The sequence below is a fragment of the Curcuma longa genome, chromosome 2, assembly GCF_044706935.1.
Source record: "Curcuma longa cultivar G26 ecotype Majalengka, Jawa Barat chromosome 2, ITB_CL_G26_1.1, whole genome shotgun sequence".
Taxonomy (NCBI): domain Eukaryota; kingdom Viridiplantae; phylum Streptophyta; class Magnoliopsida; order Zingiberales; family Zingiberaceae; genus Curcuma; species Curcuma longa.
In genome coordinates, this window is record NC_133862.1 from 891,839 (window position 1) to 908,416 (window position 16,578).

Below are 16,578 nucleotides of genomic sequence, written 5' to 3' on the forward strand. Positions count from 1 at the left end.
GAAGGACTGGTAACGTCTTCCCTTTATGTTTTATTTGGTCGGACGTACTGAACTCGGTAGTAGCTATGTTATTCGATCTAGTTTATGTTCTAAACTAAACTTTTTGCAGTGCTCGGTTGAAAATTGTGGTTTTAGTGTGCTTGTGGTATGCCTCTTTTGTTAGATATTGACTGGAAACCACTATCGAATGGAATGAATTGAAGTCAATACTTGAGAGGAAGAGATGAAGAGGCAATTTACTTAAATGTTCAAACGATGCGAAGATGACAATGGAAGACGGAGCAGAGAAGACGACGGCAAAGACATCAAGATGGAGGTGTCTAGGCTGGTTTGTTTATCGGAAGTAAATTGTTGAGCAGGATTATTATATTATATTTAATTTAATTTAATTTTAAAATAAATTAATTAATAATATTAATGATGATAATAAATTGATAATATATAAGAAAAATAAATATAATTTATTTATAATTTTTAAATTAAAAATATATATTTATATATTTTTAATAAAATAATTAGTTAAAATAATTATTTTAATAAAAATAATTTATTAAATTAATAAATATAATTTATTAATTTTATTTTTTAAAATTTTAAAATAAATTATTTCTTTTAAATTTATAAATATTTAAATTAAAATTAAATTAATTAATTTAATTTCAATTAGATTTCATGATATATTTTAATTAATTTAATTTTAAAATCGAAAGATAGTTATGAAAAATATTTTGTTAATCTTTGAAATCGTAAAAAATTTTAAGTTGATGAGGTAATTATATTTTTGAATTATAACTTATTTATGTGACAGTAATATTATATTATTTAAAAATTGATCATAATATACATCAAATAAAAGATTATCATTAGATAGATAATTAAAATTATCAATGATAATTCTTAATCAAACGTCCCCAAGTGTGTTGAGAAGATGAATAAATATCAAGCTGACAAGGGTTCTTAAGGTGATTATATCTCCCATTAAAATGAGACTAAGGATATCACTTCAACCCAAACAAATAGGATTTCGTAAGCTCTTCTCGAGCTTGACCCTAAGCAGCATTTTTCTCAATAAAAGAATCGTTATCTCTTCCTAAAGATCAAAATGAAAAGCTAGAGTGCAAGCTCTTGGAATCATTTGATGGGCACAAAAGTTATAAGAGTACTTTTGTGAGTTCTAAGAACCAGCTTTTGTACCATGCCGCCTTCTGTTGATACTTTGACTTTAGCCTATAATTGATTAACAATAGTTATCGTAACTATTTTTTTCTAAAAACATCAAAAATTTAACAATAGTTCAGTCAACTAAATGAGCCAACAACACTTAGCATCAACTAAGGGTTGCAATTATCCAGAGTTGCCTAAGTCATTCCTCTGGTTTCATCTGAGTTTAACAAAGCGAAATCAAAGCTATCAGTCACCAACAATGAAACAAATAATGCAAATAAGTTATGTTTAGCAACACAGATATCTTTCGTTAGAAGGTCGAGATTGGTTACTATGGAAAAGATATTACTGAAGTGGATAATTCAAATTTTCCTTTTCACGAAACTGAGATAATGTCCTTCCTCAAATAGTAGCCAATGCAACTTTCCGATTTATCTCCTCACAAATGATAATGAGACCGATCGTGTCAAACCATCCAAACAAAAGTAACAGATTCCACTTTTTACAGAAATTAAAATATGCTTACTAATTCTGTTTTTAACACATCTGCTCCGATATCCTCCTGCAAGTGTGTATCAGATTCTGAAGTGGGTAGGTAACCTGCAATTGACAAGATGAGAAGAAACCACGACTTGGAATACACTTTGATAAGTTCAACTAGCTGGAAACTTTTAGATCCAAGATCAAATTGGTGTGGAAAACCTCGATCGAATGCCGTTACTTTCAACGCACACACTGGTCTGATGCAAACCCCAACAAAACATGATCGAACTCGCATACCTGGAAGGAGTCAGCTAGAACCCATGGTATCTTCCTGCTGGGGTACTGGTATCAGATTCTGGCTTGATCTTTGGCGCAAAGGTATCATACAAAATAAGCATTCTCTTTTCTCATTGTGAATCTGAACATCTGAAATCAGCTGACTTAAATCAACTGTTACAGAATCTCTGCAGGGAGCTAGATTGATCCTAACCAAAGCTCATATGCAGCATTGTACTCAGGATACAATCGAATGGAGGTGGAATCTTCTTTTGACACACCTGCAAATGCAATAAAATTGCTACGAACGTGTGGAGTTCGTTCGGTGTCAACAAAGTTAAGATCACAACTCGGCTAATCTTGCACCAAAAGGTCAACACAAAAGGTAAGTTGTTAGCTAAATGAATGAATGTTAAGAACATCTTATGTGGTCTATGTGATGATGTACCTGAAAGTTGTTAGCATCTCTATGTGATCAAGTAAGCTGGTTTATCTTAACAGTGAGAAGGGACTTAATGGAAAACTAATCAAATTAATCAAATTGTAGCTAAACCATCACAGACATTTTACTACTAAAATTTACAATTCCAAGTGGACAAATTATAGACTCACAGATATGTAAAAAGAAACTTTTACCATAAAGGTTGGAATTCAATCACAATACTCTTTTCTATTTTTATTTATAATTTTATTCTAAAGCTAGGAACTCAAACTCTCTTCTTTTTATAGTGTCTTTGCCCTCTTTTCTTAAGAAACATTAAAGCATTTTGAATATTCTAAACACATACATCTAATATTAGTGTTTTCTCTTTCATGTTTCTTCTGCTGCATCAACAAACTCTCACATTAACTTTATTGCTAAGGTCATCAAGGACTTCTTCCCTAATGTCATAATGTATATGTAATTTCTCACCATTTTTTTTAGTTTTTTTTCTTTTATTCCACTTAAGAGGATTGTTTCAGATTCATTGATTTACTATCCAGTTGATCCTGTCTAATTGAGTTGGATCTAACTCATCTTTCATTCTGATGATATTTCTTGAAGCTTAATATTTATCCCTTTTACCATTGTCGACAAGAATATTACTAAGTAATGACGGTTATGACCACCAAACTCGATAAGCTCCCTTTTAGTCCACACAAGGTATAGTAGATTGACTGAAACACAATTCATGAACTTACAGATTCAGAGGTCTCACCTGAACATCTCATACAAGGCATCCATGCTCACTATATGCGACAAGCTAATAAATTCAGCAGATACGTTGAGAGTACCAGAATTGGGCTACGCTCGAGTTCAGCTTGTTATTCAAAGGTCTTTGGGCGCCACGAGGTAGTCAACATCCATTTGTAAGGACGTGCAAGAGTTTGGTCCTTGGCAAATTATTTTCTGGAGTTCCTCCAAGCTTGCCGCTCGTCGTATCAAACCAGGTCGGCGCATCTTCCCCTGGTCTAGAGCCCAGTGGGGGGCATCTTTGCAAGGCAGACCAGAGATGATATCCATGAGGCATGTGTTTACCATCTCTTCTTCAGCTGAAGCCAAGTAGACATGAATTGAGTTATCAGGGATTGCAATAACAGTATCGGAAGTTGCTTCAGATGGGGGTTTTGCTTTGACGTCCAGTGTGCCGATTGTTGAAATAGCATGATCGGAAGGGCACTTTCCTATTACCCTTTTCACAATGTCCTCTGCCATCTTCACCTGAAATGTGGGAAGAGTAGGAACGCCATTTCACTGTTAGATATTTTGGCAAACATTGTTAGTCAGGCCAATCATTCAATAAATACTATGAATGCAAGATAGCAATTTGTATTGGTAACAAAACAACAGAATGAAAGTGAGGTGACAGAACACGACTACAATCAGCAGTAACGTATCAAATGGGGAAGCAAACTGCCACATCCACTGGTTGGACTGAAAATTATGTGAAGACATACACGAAATCTGTACCAAAATATAAGCTAGAGGATAGCTACAAAACTTACGGAAAAAACATCAAGAAAAAATAACTATAAAAGACATGTATTTAAGTAGAAACATATACTGACAACTGAGTATTAACAAAACTTGCTCTACAATGCACCATTATCATTCAGTTCATAGAAAAGTAGCAAAGATAGTAGAGCAACCTGAATCAAGCTTATAAGATCTGTCATAGGCCTCCAATACCACTTACACAAATGTAGAATCATACCTAATTGATCATAAATGATGATGCTCGTGTAACCAATGGCAGTCATAACGTACACTTACTGAATTTTTTTAGTTTGATGGTAACAAACATACAGTCATGGGTCATGCGATGATAACTTATGTGACAAATGGCTCATGAGATTAGTTTTTTTTACCGTCAGGATTAAGTTACACAGGATTCCCCTTGAGAAAACTTAACCTTTCTATTTGGTAAAAAGTGATGCATAAAGCACTGAAAAGAACTATTTCTAAAGTTTAAAAAAGTATCAATAAAACCAAACCTAACAGCTTTAGACTTAAACTAGTACCCAAACAAACCTGGTCCATTAAATCAGCTCCAACTCATGGCCTTCGGATTGTTGCCTGAGAGTGATGGGGACTTCCCTTGCACCAGATACAAAAAATTGGCATAGTTGGAGGTTATATGTGCCCCCTTCTTATGAGGCTTAAACAGCCTAATTAAGCAAACAAGCAGCATATAACACATAGGGTGTGAGGTGATCAACCACCTGCATAGCATAGTCGCTATATATAATATTAGTAAGATCGATCAAAATGTCAATCATTACCATATTATTCTTGTGCACAAAACCACCAGTTCAGCTCAAATGATTACATAATAACTAAACTATTCTCATAACAAAATGAAAAACTTACCGATTCGAAAAGCTTCCCATAGGTCAATTTGAAAATGACAACAAAAAATATGGAGAAGAAAAGAGAAGAGCTAACACACTTATCATTAGTCACTTCACAGACACCCTCATTTCAACTCTTAGCTTCATTTGTCACTATAGTGCTCCACTGAATTAGTTTGGATGGACAAAATGAAGTTAATATAAATGTTTCTTCAAATTAGACCAGGGTAAGCAATTGGGAAGGCTCTGCTAATCCTCTTATCACCACTTTATCCACTCTACACACCTGCTCCTAAGGGAGGAGTTTTTTTTTCTCCCTATAACAATGATATTGATGCAAAATCAATGAAAAATAGACTATTAGAAGACATTATTGTCATATTCTACTTAAGCAACATTAAATCCAATGACAAAATACTAACTTTCGTAGCATTGAGCAAATTGTCATAACTCTTTAAAAATAACTTCAAAATGAATAACCCAAAACATATGTTAAATTAATAAATTTTCATGTTCAGCACTATATAAAAAACATACACATGTTAATGTAACAAGTAGCTTACCCGGGCGCTCAAAGTTTCCACATTTGCTTCCAGTATCTTACAATTAGCCACAACTTCATTGTACTTCTGATTCATGTTAGTGAGACGGTTTAAAAGCGCTGAGTTCTCAACTCTTAATTGTGAAACCTAATAATAGATGCCATGAAATTTCAAAACACCATTGCATACTGAAGATATAAACATATTGAGCAATTGGAACATACTTGTTCCTCAAGCTCATTTGCATGTGCTTGTTTTCTCCTTCTTGAGCGCCTTGCTGATTCTCTGTTTGAAAGCATCCTGGGTGAACAACTAAAGCTTCTTCAAAAGTTCCAAACAAGCACTAGAATTCTAGAAATTTAAGGTCTCAAATGCTAATAGAAAGAAAAAAATCAGGAAAATTTGCGGTAAATGCAAAGTTCCTCTAGAAAATGAACAACAACAAGAACAATCAACTAGTGAATACTGAAAAAAACAACACAATAGTATCGGTAATTGAATTATTATTTCCAGCTGTATACCTTTTTACACGTTTCACTTGGGCAACATCTAGAGTCCCCAATGCTTCTGCTTCTTTATCAAGTTCAACATCATCTGAAATAACCCTTCATGATCCATTAGTTGCCCTCCTATGGAGGATAGACTTCTCCAACATAGTTGAAGAAACAATACCACCTGATCTATGTTGCACCTTACCATCATTTCATAATTATGAAACCCAGAAAGATCAAATAGAAAAAAGGAGACAATGTGACTGAATGTTGACTCATCTTTTATATATTCCATGAAATTTGATTATGAAACCATGAAGCTGTGACAGAATGTGACATTTCTCTAGGAGAAAAAGTATGATGCAGTTTCACGAACGAACTTTCCCTCAATTACAATAGAAAGAAAAAGTAGCTTTTAACCTTTTTTGCATTCACTAAAGACAGAACATGTGTACATCTAACTGGATTTACACAAATGCTTTGATATTAAAAATAGTCATGTGACCCACAAATAGACTGCATAATACTTTAAAAACTTTTATACATGATTTTCTGATGCCTTATAGAGAACTTGAATATTGATTTGCGAGAATGAATTGTTCATTCTTTTCTATTATTAGAGATATCATACATTTCGAAGCTAAGAACTTCCAGTAGAACTAGTTGCTAACAAATTTCTACTAGTTCAATTTTTTTTCCAGAAGCACTACAACCTAGAAAAAAGTGTAGCAGAACTTGGAACCAAATGACTGCCCACATGTAGTAATTTCAAGGTTCTATTTGAGGATGGGAGTAACACCTTTAACTATCATTAAGGCCCGAGCTCCAAAATAACATGATCCAACTGACAAAGGAGCACTAAAAAGGTGTTCATAAGGATGAGCAGTGATTCTTTAATTAATTTTAAGTCACTGATACCCAATGTCATACCACTCATCTAAATGTCTTCCATAAGCTCATTAGATTCACAAGCATCCTGTTTATCTTGAATACGTAGTTAGATTTTCTCCTTTGATGGATTATCTAGGAGCTTATGACATTTATAGTCAATCCAAAAGCAATTAGTGTGTATGTTTCTAAATTACCTAGTAGAATGTAACCTGATTCTCCTTATTACAGTGACTTAATGGAAGAAAAGGAAGCCTCCATCACTTTCTTGTGATAATGTATGCATCAAATCCATGTTGTTTGTTGTCATCTTTTATAACTATATATTGAATAATCACTGAGAAAATATTTTCCTTATATTAATCCAGATAAAAAAATAAAAAAGAGAAATAAAAGTCATTGAGACTTTATCCCACACAATTGATTCAAAATGAAAATTAGACGAGGGAAAAGAAGGAAAAGAAAACAAAAAGTACCCAGACCTAATAGCACTAGCTAATGTGAGCTACTTGTATGCAATAGTAATATACCATTTGTAGATGCCTGAGATTGATATTGCAGAGAATCTGAAGACAGCAAACTGGTATCAACCATGGAAACACAACTTTGAGGATCCGCGCTAGAACTCTATCACACAACAAAGAAGAAACTTAATCCTTTGGTGCTTTGATACAAAAATGTTGAATGAATTCTAAGCTAAAATGGACTAAAGGAAAAACATGTGAACCAGAAAATATTCTTGTCAATGTTTGCATACCTTCATTCTCTCAAATCTTATTTGGACCACATCCTGACGATTATTGTTGATACTTAATAATGTATTCACACTATTACTTGCAAACTAATATAAGGAAAATCATCCAAAACTAGATGAAATCTGTTATAAACTTCTCATTTTAGATTTGTTTTTTTCTCAGCAACTCATGACAAATTAAAGACAAAGACTTGTGTGCAATCCATCAGTTTATCAATGACTACACATGCATTCTGTAGCAAATAGTCTTAAAGGAACTATTATAAATAAGGTTAATAAAGCTTACAATACACAATAGGCAGCTTGGTTGCCACAGTATTTGCAAACTGTCCAGTATTTGTCACCATACAACATACAGATCAACACATCAATATTTTAGCAAAATTACCATGCCTCTTTGATCGTGAAACCAGTACAATAGGATTATTTGGTATGCTTCTCTAACCCTTCTTAGGAACCTTGATGTTCCCATGTACAAGCTCATGATGTGATAATATAATTTCAATTAGCAGCATTGCTGCATTAGTGCTGCTGGCTATTGTAATTTTGTGCAAGCATTTGAAAGTCTAATAATAACTAACAAGAACAAGCATGACAACACTTTTATTGTTCAGTATGATACAAAAATAATATCATATCAAAAGTTGACAGGACTGGAATATCATATTAGCAAATTTTAGTTTGGTACAAAGTATTAACACCTTGGTTTTAAGCTGTTTTGAGCCACAAAATCCTATTACTGCCTCTAAATCTATCGGGATGAGTAATTACAACTGTTATCCAACAGCATGAGACACATACGATAGTCATTCAGCAGTTAGAGAGACATATAGATGATGAAATGTTATCACAATAGTGAGAAGACTGTATTTGCCCAAAATATTAGCCTATATTGCCTGTTAAACTTCAAATGGTAGTTTTCATTAGGTAGGATTAGATTATTCAGCCAATTTAGTTTGCCACCAAAAACTTAATTGTTTTTGGCCTATGTCCCTTAGGTTCTATGTACCATTTATTTTGGCCAATAGGACTACTGTGCTGGGTTCTGACACAAGGTACCAAATAAAACCACAAGGGATTGAGTTTATATGACATAATTTCTACTTTTGGTCCAAATTAAATAGGAAAGGTTGACTACCTGCCACCAAAGTGAAAACTCACTGTAGTTAATGAATGAAGTATATAGATCGTACGAGGCTGCACCAAATTTCAAGTTCCAAACGCTTATTTCTTAGGGAAACTCCTGTTAAGCTTGAGTGTCGGCAACAAATTATGTTGGGCAAAGAGAAAAATATGATCACCCAATATTTGTTTTTTTTTTGGACACACTTGGTTTAGACAAGACTATACACAAACACCTGGAAACACGATCTTTCAAACCAACAACATTTGGATTTCTTCTTTCTGAATCCCATTTTCTCGATGACTTTTCCAGAAGCATAAACTACATAACGAATGCATCGAGGAAAAACAAAATTGTTCAAAGAAGCGGAGAGAGTACCCTGGATAAGGCGACAGCGGCGCAATACAGATCGAGCTTCCCCTTCAACATCAAGGCATACTCAGCCGGATCGACGGCGGCCGAGGGTTCCGACCTCTGCGGAGCAGCGGCGGAAACCGGCCCCTCTATCTCCACCACCTCATCGGGATCCACCGCCACAGCGGAGGCCGGGCTGGGGCTCCTCATTCCCTCCTCGAGGCCCAACTGCGGCTGCGTCCAGCTCCTCCCCGAGGGCGATCCGACGCCGGAAATTGTGAAACTCCCCCTCTCTTCTCTACTCCTCAATCCCTTACGCCGATGGTCATCTGCGCTCTGCGATCCGCATCCATTCTGGCAGAAATGGCGGTCCGGGCACGATCTATAAATAGTATAATAATTAACTGAATAAAGTAAATAATATTAATAATAATAAGGGTAAAAACAAAAAAACGCCTTTCATTGGAACCTTTCTCATAGGAGTGTTCCAATTCAATATTTTACTTATTTAGCCTATTATATTAACTATAGAGCTTTTATTTTTTTTCTGTATAATTAAATTGGTTACGATGAAACAAACTTACAAAAGAGGGTAAGAGTTTGAATCTCGACGAAGTCAAGCAATACTCTATCGTGAAATTGACTATATGAAATCACTGGAGTGACGGATTCTATCTTTTTGTAGAAAAGAACTTTTATTTTCTCTGAAATTATGATGTGAAATAGAATAGACTCTTTAAATAATAAGATTTTAAATTTCATTTAAAATATATTATATTTTATGAATAATAAAAAATTTTATGAAATTAGATTAATCATTTTTAAATTAATTACATCATAAAAATTAAATATTTAAATTATGAAAAAAAAATACTTTAATACTATTATAAAAGTCATAGCTATTGTAAGGATAAAATTATAGTGGATAAACTTTTTATTATAACACCTAAAGTTAATAATTAAAAAAATTAAAAATTTTTTAAAAAAATGCACTATGCTGATAAGAGTCTATTGCCGAAACTAGCCTCAGCTAACAAATACATGTTGCTAAGAGTGTTATAACACCCCTTCAACAAATTGTGCATTCAAATAAAACCTCAAAAATATGTTATTAACATGCTTATCACTTGGGATAAGGCGTTCAAAAAAAAAATCATGCTACTATCAAAGACAGAGGATGGATTTTAATGGATTAAATAAAAATTATTATTTGTACTTCTTTAATTATATTATTAAATAATTAAAGAGGTACAATTGATCACGGATGGAATAGAGGTTAGGACAACCATTATATGGATTCATCCTAGTTGCTATAAATTATAATTATTATGATTCATAATTATTATAATGTGTAGTTGTTAACTTTATCAAATTATTCTAATTTGATCAAAATTATCATCCATAAAATATTTTTATACCAAAAATAGTTTTTAGCAACTTAGTTGAAAATCAATATCTTTTAAACATTAGCAACTTATTGAAAATCACAACTATAATATTTTGATCATGAAGTGATTTTTATATAAAAATCGCTATAACAATATTTGTAAGTAAATTAGAGAGAGTTTTAACAAGTTTAACTAAGTTAATAAAGAGATTTCGATATTTTGATCTGTCAGGTTTCACATAAGTTTACCATCGACTACTAAGCCCAGATAAATTAAAAAGTGAAAATGATGATCCAGCCTAATAGTCAATGTTCTCGGATCCACTAAAATCTCTATAAATTCACCACAGTTGAGTTTCGAACTCCAAATACTTGATATGTCATTGACGAACCTAACCATCTCACTAGAGTTGTCAAACGGATCAACCCATGACGGGCGATTCAACCCATCAAAAACCTATCATATGGCGGAGCAAGACAGACCGATCCACCAACTTAGCGGATTGAAAAATCTCAATCCAACCTAACCTAAAGCGGGTTGCAGATTAGGTGGGCCAACCCATAGACCTCTCAACAAATAAAAAAATAAAGAAACTAATAAAATTTTTAAATTTAGATTACAATTTAAACCGAGCAAGTTGAAATTTTTAAGTTCGAATTATAATTTAGATGGGTCAAAACCATTAGTCAATTGAGTTTTCTATTTTAATTTTAAATTTTGAAGAAAAAATAAGGGGGCGTTTGGTTTGGAAAATATTTTCCATTTTCTGTTTTCTATTTTCTATTTCCAGTTTTCCATTTTCTAATCTCGTTTTCAGAAAACAGAAAATGCGTTTGGTATAATATGTTATTTTCTGTTTTCTAGAAAAGAAAACTGGAAAACACGTTTGGTTCGATAATCTAGAGTTAACTGTTTTCATTAGTGGTATATTTTTTTTTATTTTTTAAACTAAAATTAAAAAATTAATATAAATATTTAAAAATAAAAAATATAAGATAATTTTATAGGTTTTAATAAAGCCTATTTAAACTACCCCAACTATAATTAGGAATTAATATTTTTTTTATTTTTTTAACTAAAAATAAAAAAATTTAATACAAATATTTAAAAATAAAAATATATAATATTTTTTAAAAAATAATAAGATAATTTTATAGGTTTTAATAAAGCCTATTAAACTACCCCAACTATAGTTAGGAATTAATTATTAAAATTCTATTAAACCCTAACTTAAAAAATAAAAGAAAAAAAAAATCGCGACTTCTGTCCCGTCCCGCGTGGCCCGCGCGCGGAGGCGTCGCCGCCGGGCCTGCGCAGCGCCTCCGGTGGCGTCGCCGAGGCCGGGCGACGCCTCCGGTGGCGTCGTCGGGCCCGGGCGGTGGCTTCGGTGGCGTCGTCGGGCAGGGAGGCGGTGGCTTCGGTGGCGTCGTCGGGCAGGGCGGCGAGGCCGCGACTCCTGCCAGATGCCGAGGCCACACAGGGCGGAGGAGACCTCCTGGCGAGGCGTGCGCAGGGATCGAGGAAGGTCGGTGAAGAAGCGAACGCGCGACCTCGGGCGTTTCCGTGTTTTCGAACGAAAAAGAAGTGGAAAACGCGAAAACGCGCCGCGTTTTCCCGTTTTTCATTTTGAGCTGTTGATTTGGAAAACGATATTTTAGCATTTTCTGTTTTTCTGGAAAACGAGTTTCCATTCTCCAGAAAATGAAAAGGAAATTATAAACCATTCAGCGTTTTCCATTTTCCTTGGAAAACGAAAATGGAAAACGCTGGAAAATGGCCCAACCAAACGCTGCCTAAATTTTCTCAATCCGTGGGCCAACTCAAGTCCGCCACGGATCAATCCATACGAATCGCGAGCTTACGCGGATCGACTCATCTTAAAATAGATTGATAAAATTTTAACTCAATCGACTTAAATTGTATGACAAGGCGGATCAATCCGATGGATCCAACTCAAATTGACATCTCTAATTCTCATTATTATCCAAAAGCAAATTAGAGTAATTTAATTATTCCCTTGGTTGCAATAATAATATTACAACAAAGGGTAAATATAAGATGGGATGCTTTTGACTTTTTCAAGAAATAAACTAATAATAATAAAATAATGTAAAAGCGTCCTTAAAGGAAGCAAACAATTTGGATTTAATTCGTGATAAATAATTTTTTTTATTTTTTATATTAATTATTTATGGTGGGATATTTTTGGTGGCTACAGTGGCGGGAGGATCTATTTCATGGCTAAGAATCGCCCTCCCGATTCTGTTCGAGGCTGATATTTTTTTAGGGTTCGGATGAGACGGACACGTAAGCTGCCCTATCCGCTAGAGATGTTTTTGGGTCGCTGTCAGTCACTTTATAAATTTGGAATCGGCTGTGGGGCCCAGGCGGGCAATGGAGGTGAGTGGTGGAGTGGATAAATGAGACCTCGAGTCTCCATCACTCAAAGGGAGGGGGACGGGATTGGGGCAACTTGCCCCCAATTGCCCCACTTGTTTATGTAATGCGGTCGTTTTATATGCGAACGAGAGAAAGAATGGATTATGCGAGAATTGGAATCGAGATATTTTTCTCTGTTTGCTTATTGTTGTCGGGAGAATAGTAATTATTCTAAAAAAAGTTCATTTTCATAACGAAACTTCATTGAAAACATCTGAATCGTCAAACGGAAAGTTGGAGCTACTTTTAGATTTAATCAAATAAATTATTTCAAAATAAAAGATAATAATTATCCCCTAATAATATTTAAATAGTCTCAAAATCATATAAAATAAAAGACAAAATAACTTTAATAGTACGTTATTTATTGATTTCTGGATGAGTTTTGATTTGACAGGTCGTAGATCCTGTGATTCATGTTAAATCAAAAATTATAACCTCTCAAATTTTAAGTCTTCGATATCATAAAGCCTTCTGGGTTTGGGACGCCATTATAGTGCCACGGCTGTGTTGGTTCAACTCGAGTCAAAAATTATAACCTCTCAAATTTTAAGTCCTCGGTATCATAAAACCTTCTGGGTTCGAGATGCCGCCATAGTGCCACGGTTGTGTTGGCTGTTTAACGTCTACGATTGTCCCCACACGGTAGTGTTGGGAAGCACGACCTGATCATGTTGTCTACTAGATATGTCTATGGTTGATTGAACAATGCTATGTTGGAAAATACAGCCAGACCATATTTGACTCTAGACTTCTTGTTGTCAAGTGGTGGCAAGAGACACGATTGGGTCAAGAAACACGATCAATGATGTTGGTTCTTTTCTGGATCACTTATCAATAAAATAATAGATGGATATATTTTATATCCATTCGTGAATTGATTTTAACGTATTTTTTCTTCCACCCAAAGTTAGGCAAAACAAACTTTCTACAACAATTTATTAAACCATGTTGCCAAAGTTCTGAAATAAGCCACATAGTTGAAGTGCCTTATCCCAAGTGGTAAGTATGGAGACATGTGTTGCTTGAGGTTTCGGGTTCGAATTCTCTTAGCGACATGTATTTGTTGATTGAGGTGTTGTGCGATTCAAGTCTTAGCAACATGTATTTGTTAACTGAGGTGATATTGAGGCAGTATGCTCTTATCAACATAGTGGTACCATGTCTCTAAAAAATCCTTTAAGGGGTTTTCTGATATGGGGCCGTTTCGGCGATGGGTCCGGTCACTATAAAAAGTTTACCCACTATAGTTAAACGTCCCTGGGGCAATAATGTCGCGGTAGGACATCCAGGTTGTCACCTAGGCACCTGCGGTTCTAGGGGCGGAGGTAAGTTTCCACGAGAGGGGGGGGGGCACCTCTTGTAGTGGTTTTGCTGGGAAGGAATCTTGTGAAAGAGGAGAATCGGTCAGGAGGAGCAACGGCCGCGCGATCAGACTGCCAATCTCATGCCCTCCTTCTCTATTTAATGTATTGTATTATTTAGCTGCTGGACTGAGGCCTAAAGGAAAAAAATAAGCCCACAAACACAATACATTGGGCTGGAGTCTGGACAAAGGAGGGGGGCGGGGCGGGCGTTCGATGGGGGGGGGGGGGCCAGTTCCAATTTAAAATTTTTTTATAAAGACAAACTTAATGAAAAATCAAAAAGCTGGGAGGGCGGTGGCCCCTACTTGCCCCCATTGTGGCTTCGGCCCTATGCGGTTCGATCTTCAACTACGGCGTATTTGTAGGAATTTTCCTCCAAATGGTCACCCCAGAGATAGTCAATGGGGCTAACTGAGATTTATCATTTTTTTTTAAATAAGCCACATAGGTAATTTTTAAAATTCTCAAATCACCTACCCAATATCCATTTTGCTCCTCCATAAAAATTAAAAAACTAATTGATTGTTATGCTGTAGCAATGATTAAAACTTTTTTTTAATCGATTAAAAATTCTTCTATGATCAAAAATTTATTGCTCTCAATACAACATATCGAATTGGTATTTGAGAACATGAATATATTTAAGAGCACTACTCAAACACATAAGACCTAGTTCTATGTCATTCTTCTAAGTTCATCGATCAATCACTTTTGAATGAAACCAACCGATGAATCTTAGTCATTCAAAAAATTATAAAATTTATATCTTTAGAAATAGTCAAGTGTAAGGATCTTAATTGTGATTTTGATCAGTGAGTATTATTATTGTATTATTTATAATAAATTTCAGACATCATTTTTCATACTCAATTTGTCTTCAAAAATTCATTTGCTGAGGGTATAAGTACGGTGTATAAAATTGATATTTACGGACATAGATATATTTAGGAGTATTGTCCGAACACATATAATCAAGCATATTAAGAACAATAAATTTTCAATTATATAAAAACTTTTTAATCGATTTAAAAAAATTAATGGATTACTACATTATTATATAACAATCGATTAAAATTACTATTTTTATAATCACAAAATAGATTAAATTTTTTTTAATAGAAGGGTAAAATCAGAATAACTACACGATTTGATAATTTGAAACGTAACTTACGTGATTTAAGTATTAAACTTTGATAATCCCGATCCCCGCAGCTGTAAACTCTCACAATTAACCACACCGTGAGGCTGCAAGCTCTCGATCGGTGACGACACGGTCGTGAGTGTGCAGCCTCACGATCGACCTCATTGTCGTGATTAGTGAAGTTCCACCGGCAAATTAAAGCTAACTCATTGTTTGTCGTTCGTAAATCCTGAATGGGACCTCACTATCGGCCTAGATCAGTAAAGTCCCACCGGCAAACTGCCTGCTATATATCCGACACGACAACCAAATCTGACCGAGATTGAGTTTCTCCCAGTAGCAAACTGTAAGCCTCTGTTTGGGAGGAGGTGAGGGAAAGGGAAGGAAAGGTAAGGAAGGGGAAAAAAAAATTTACCTCTGTTTGGGATGAGGTGAGGTAAGGAGGGGAAGGGGAAAGAAGGGGAAGTGTTCCCCTTCCATGCTCATGAATAGTCACAATTTCTTACACCCCAAATCGGGGTGTAAGGAAGGGAAGCAAATATTACGCATCTTTATTCCAATTTTACCCACTGCGAAGGAAGGGGACGCGTCCACTCCCGCTCTTGCCGATGCTCCACTCACCCGCTGCGTCGCTCCTCCGCCGCTGCTGCCTCCACTCGTTCGCTCCTCCGGCGCCGGTCCTCCATTCCTCTTCGAAGGACGCCTACTTCGCTGCCATCAGCCACATCGCCGGCGTCGTCCGCCGCGATTTCTACCTCGAGCGTACCCTCGCACGCATGCGCCTTCCCCCTCCCACCGCCGACCTCGTCCTCCGCGTCCTCCCTCTTCTTCTCTCTCCACCGGCCGGCCACTGCGCCCGGTGGTCGCGTGCCGATCGGCGCCTCTGCAGGCGTTGGGAGGGGCCGCCCGGGCAGGGGCTCGGCTGCCCCCTCTCCGCCTGCTCGCGAGGAGACTTTCAGCCTCGAATCTGACGAGATGTCGAGGAAGAAGAGCAACGGAAGTGAGAAAGGATATTTTTGACTTTTTATATTTTTAACTTTTAAATCCTTTCCTTTTAACCTTCCTTTCCTCCCAAACAAGGTTACTGATCTTCTCCTCCCTTCCCTTCCCTTCCCTTTCCTTCCCCTTCCATTAATGAACCGTCCCTCACCCGATCCAAATAGAGCGTAAGTGGCACTTAGAACAAACTAGGGCGGAGCCACGTTTTACCTTACCCGGGCTATGTGCTCACGGCGCAAAAGCTTAAATTTATGTAAGAAATTTTTTTTTAAAAGAAAATAAAAGAGCCAGCCCGGATAAAAGAACACAGATCTCGTTGGCATAGCCCACCGTCAGA

At 35.9% G+C, this 16,578-nt stretch overlaps 1 protein-coding gene across 1 annotated transcript; it reads right to left on the minus strand.

Moving 5' to 3' along the window:
* Positions 1-2,920: 2,920 nt before the first annotated feature.
* LOC141818650 (basic leucine zipper 63-like) lies at positions 2,921-15,407 on the minus strand. Its single transcript, XM_074706107.1, has 7 exons — positions 15,340-15,407; positions 8,932-9,289; positions 7,207-7,303; positions 5,819-5,891; positions 5,522-5,597; positions 5,319-5,444; positions 2,921-3,625 (listed from the first exon to the last, which is right to left on the minus strand). Exons 1-7 carry the CDS (start codon positions 15,405-15,407, stop codon positions 3,233-3,235), a joined length of 1,191 nt encoding a protein of 396 aa, XP_074562208.1. The 3' UTR covers positions 2,921-3,232.
* Positions 15,408-16,578: the final 1,171 nt, after the last annotated feature.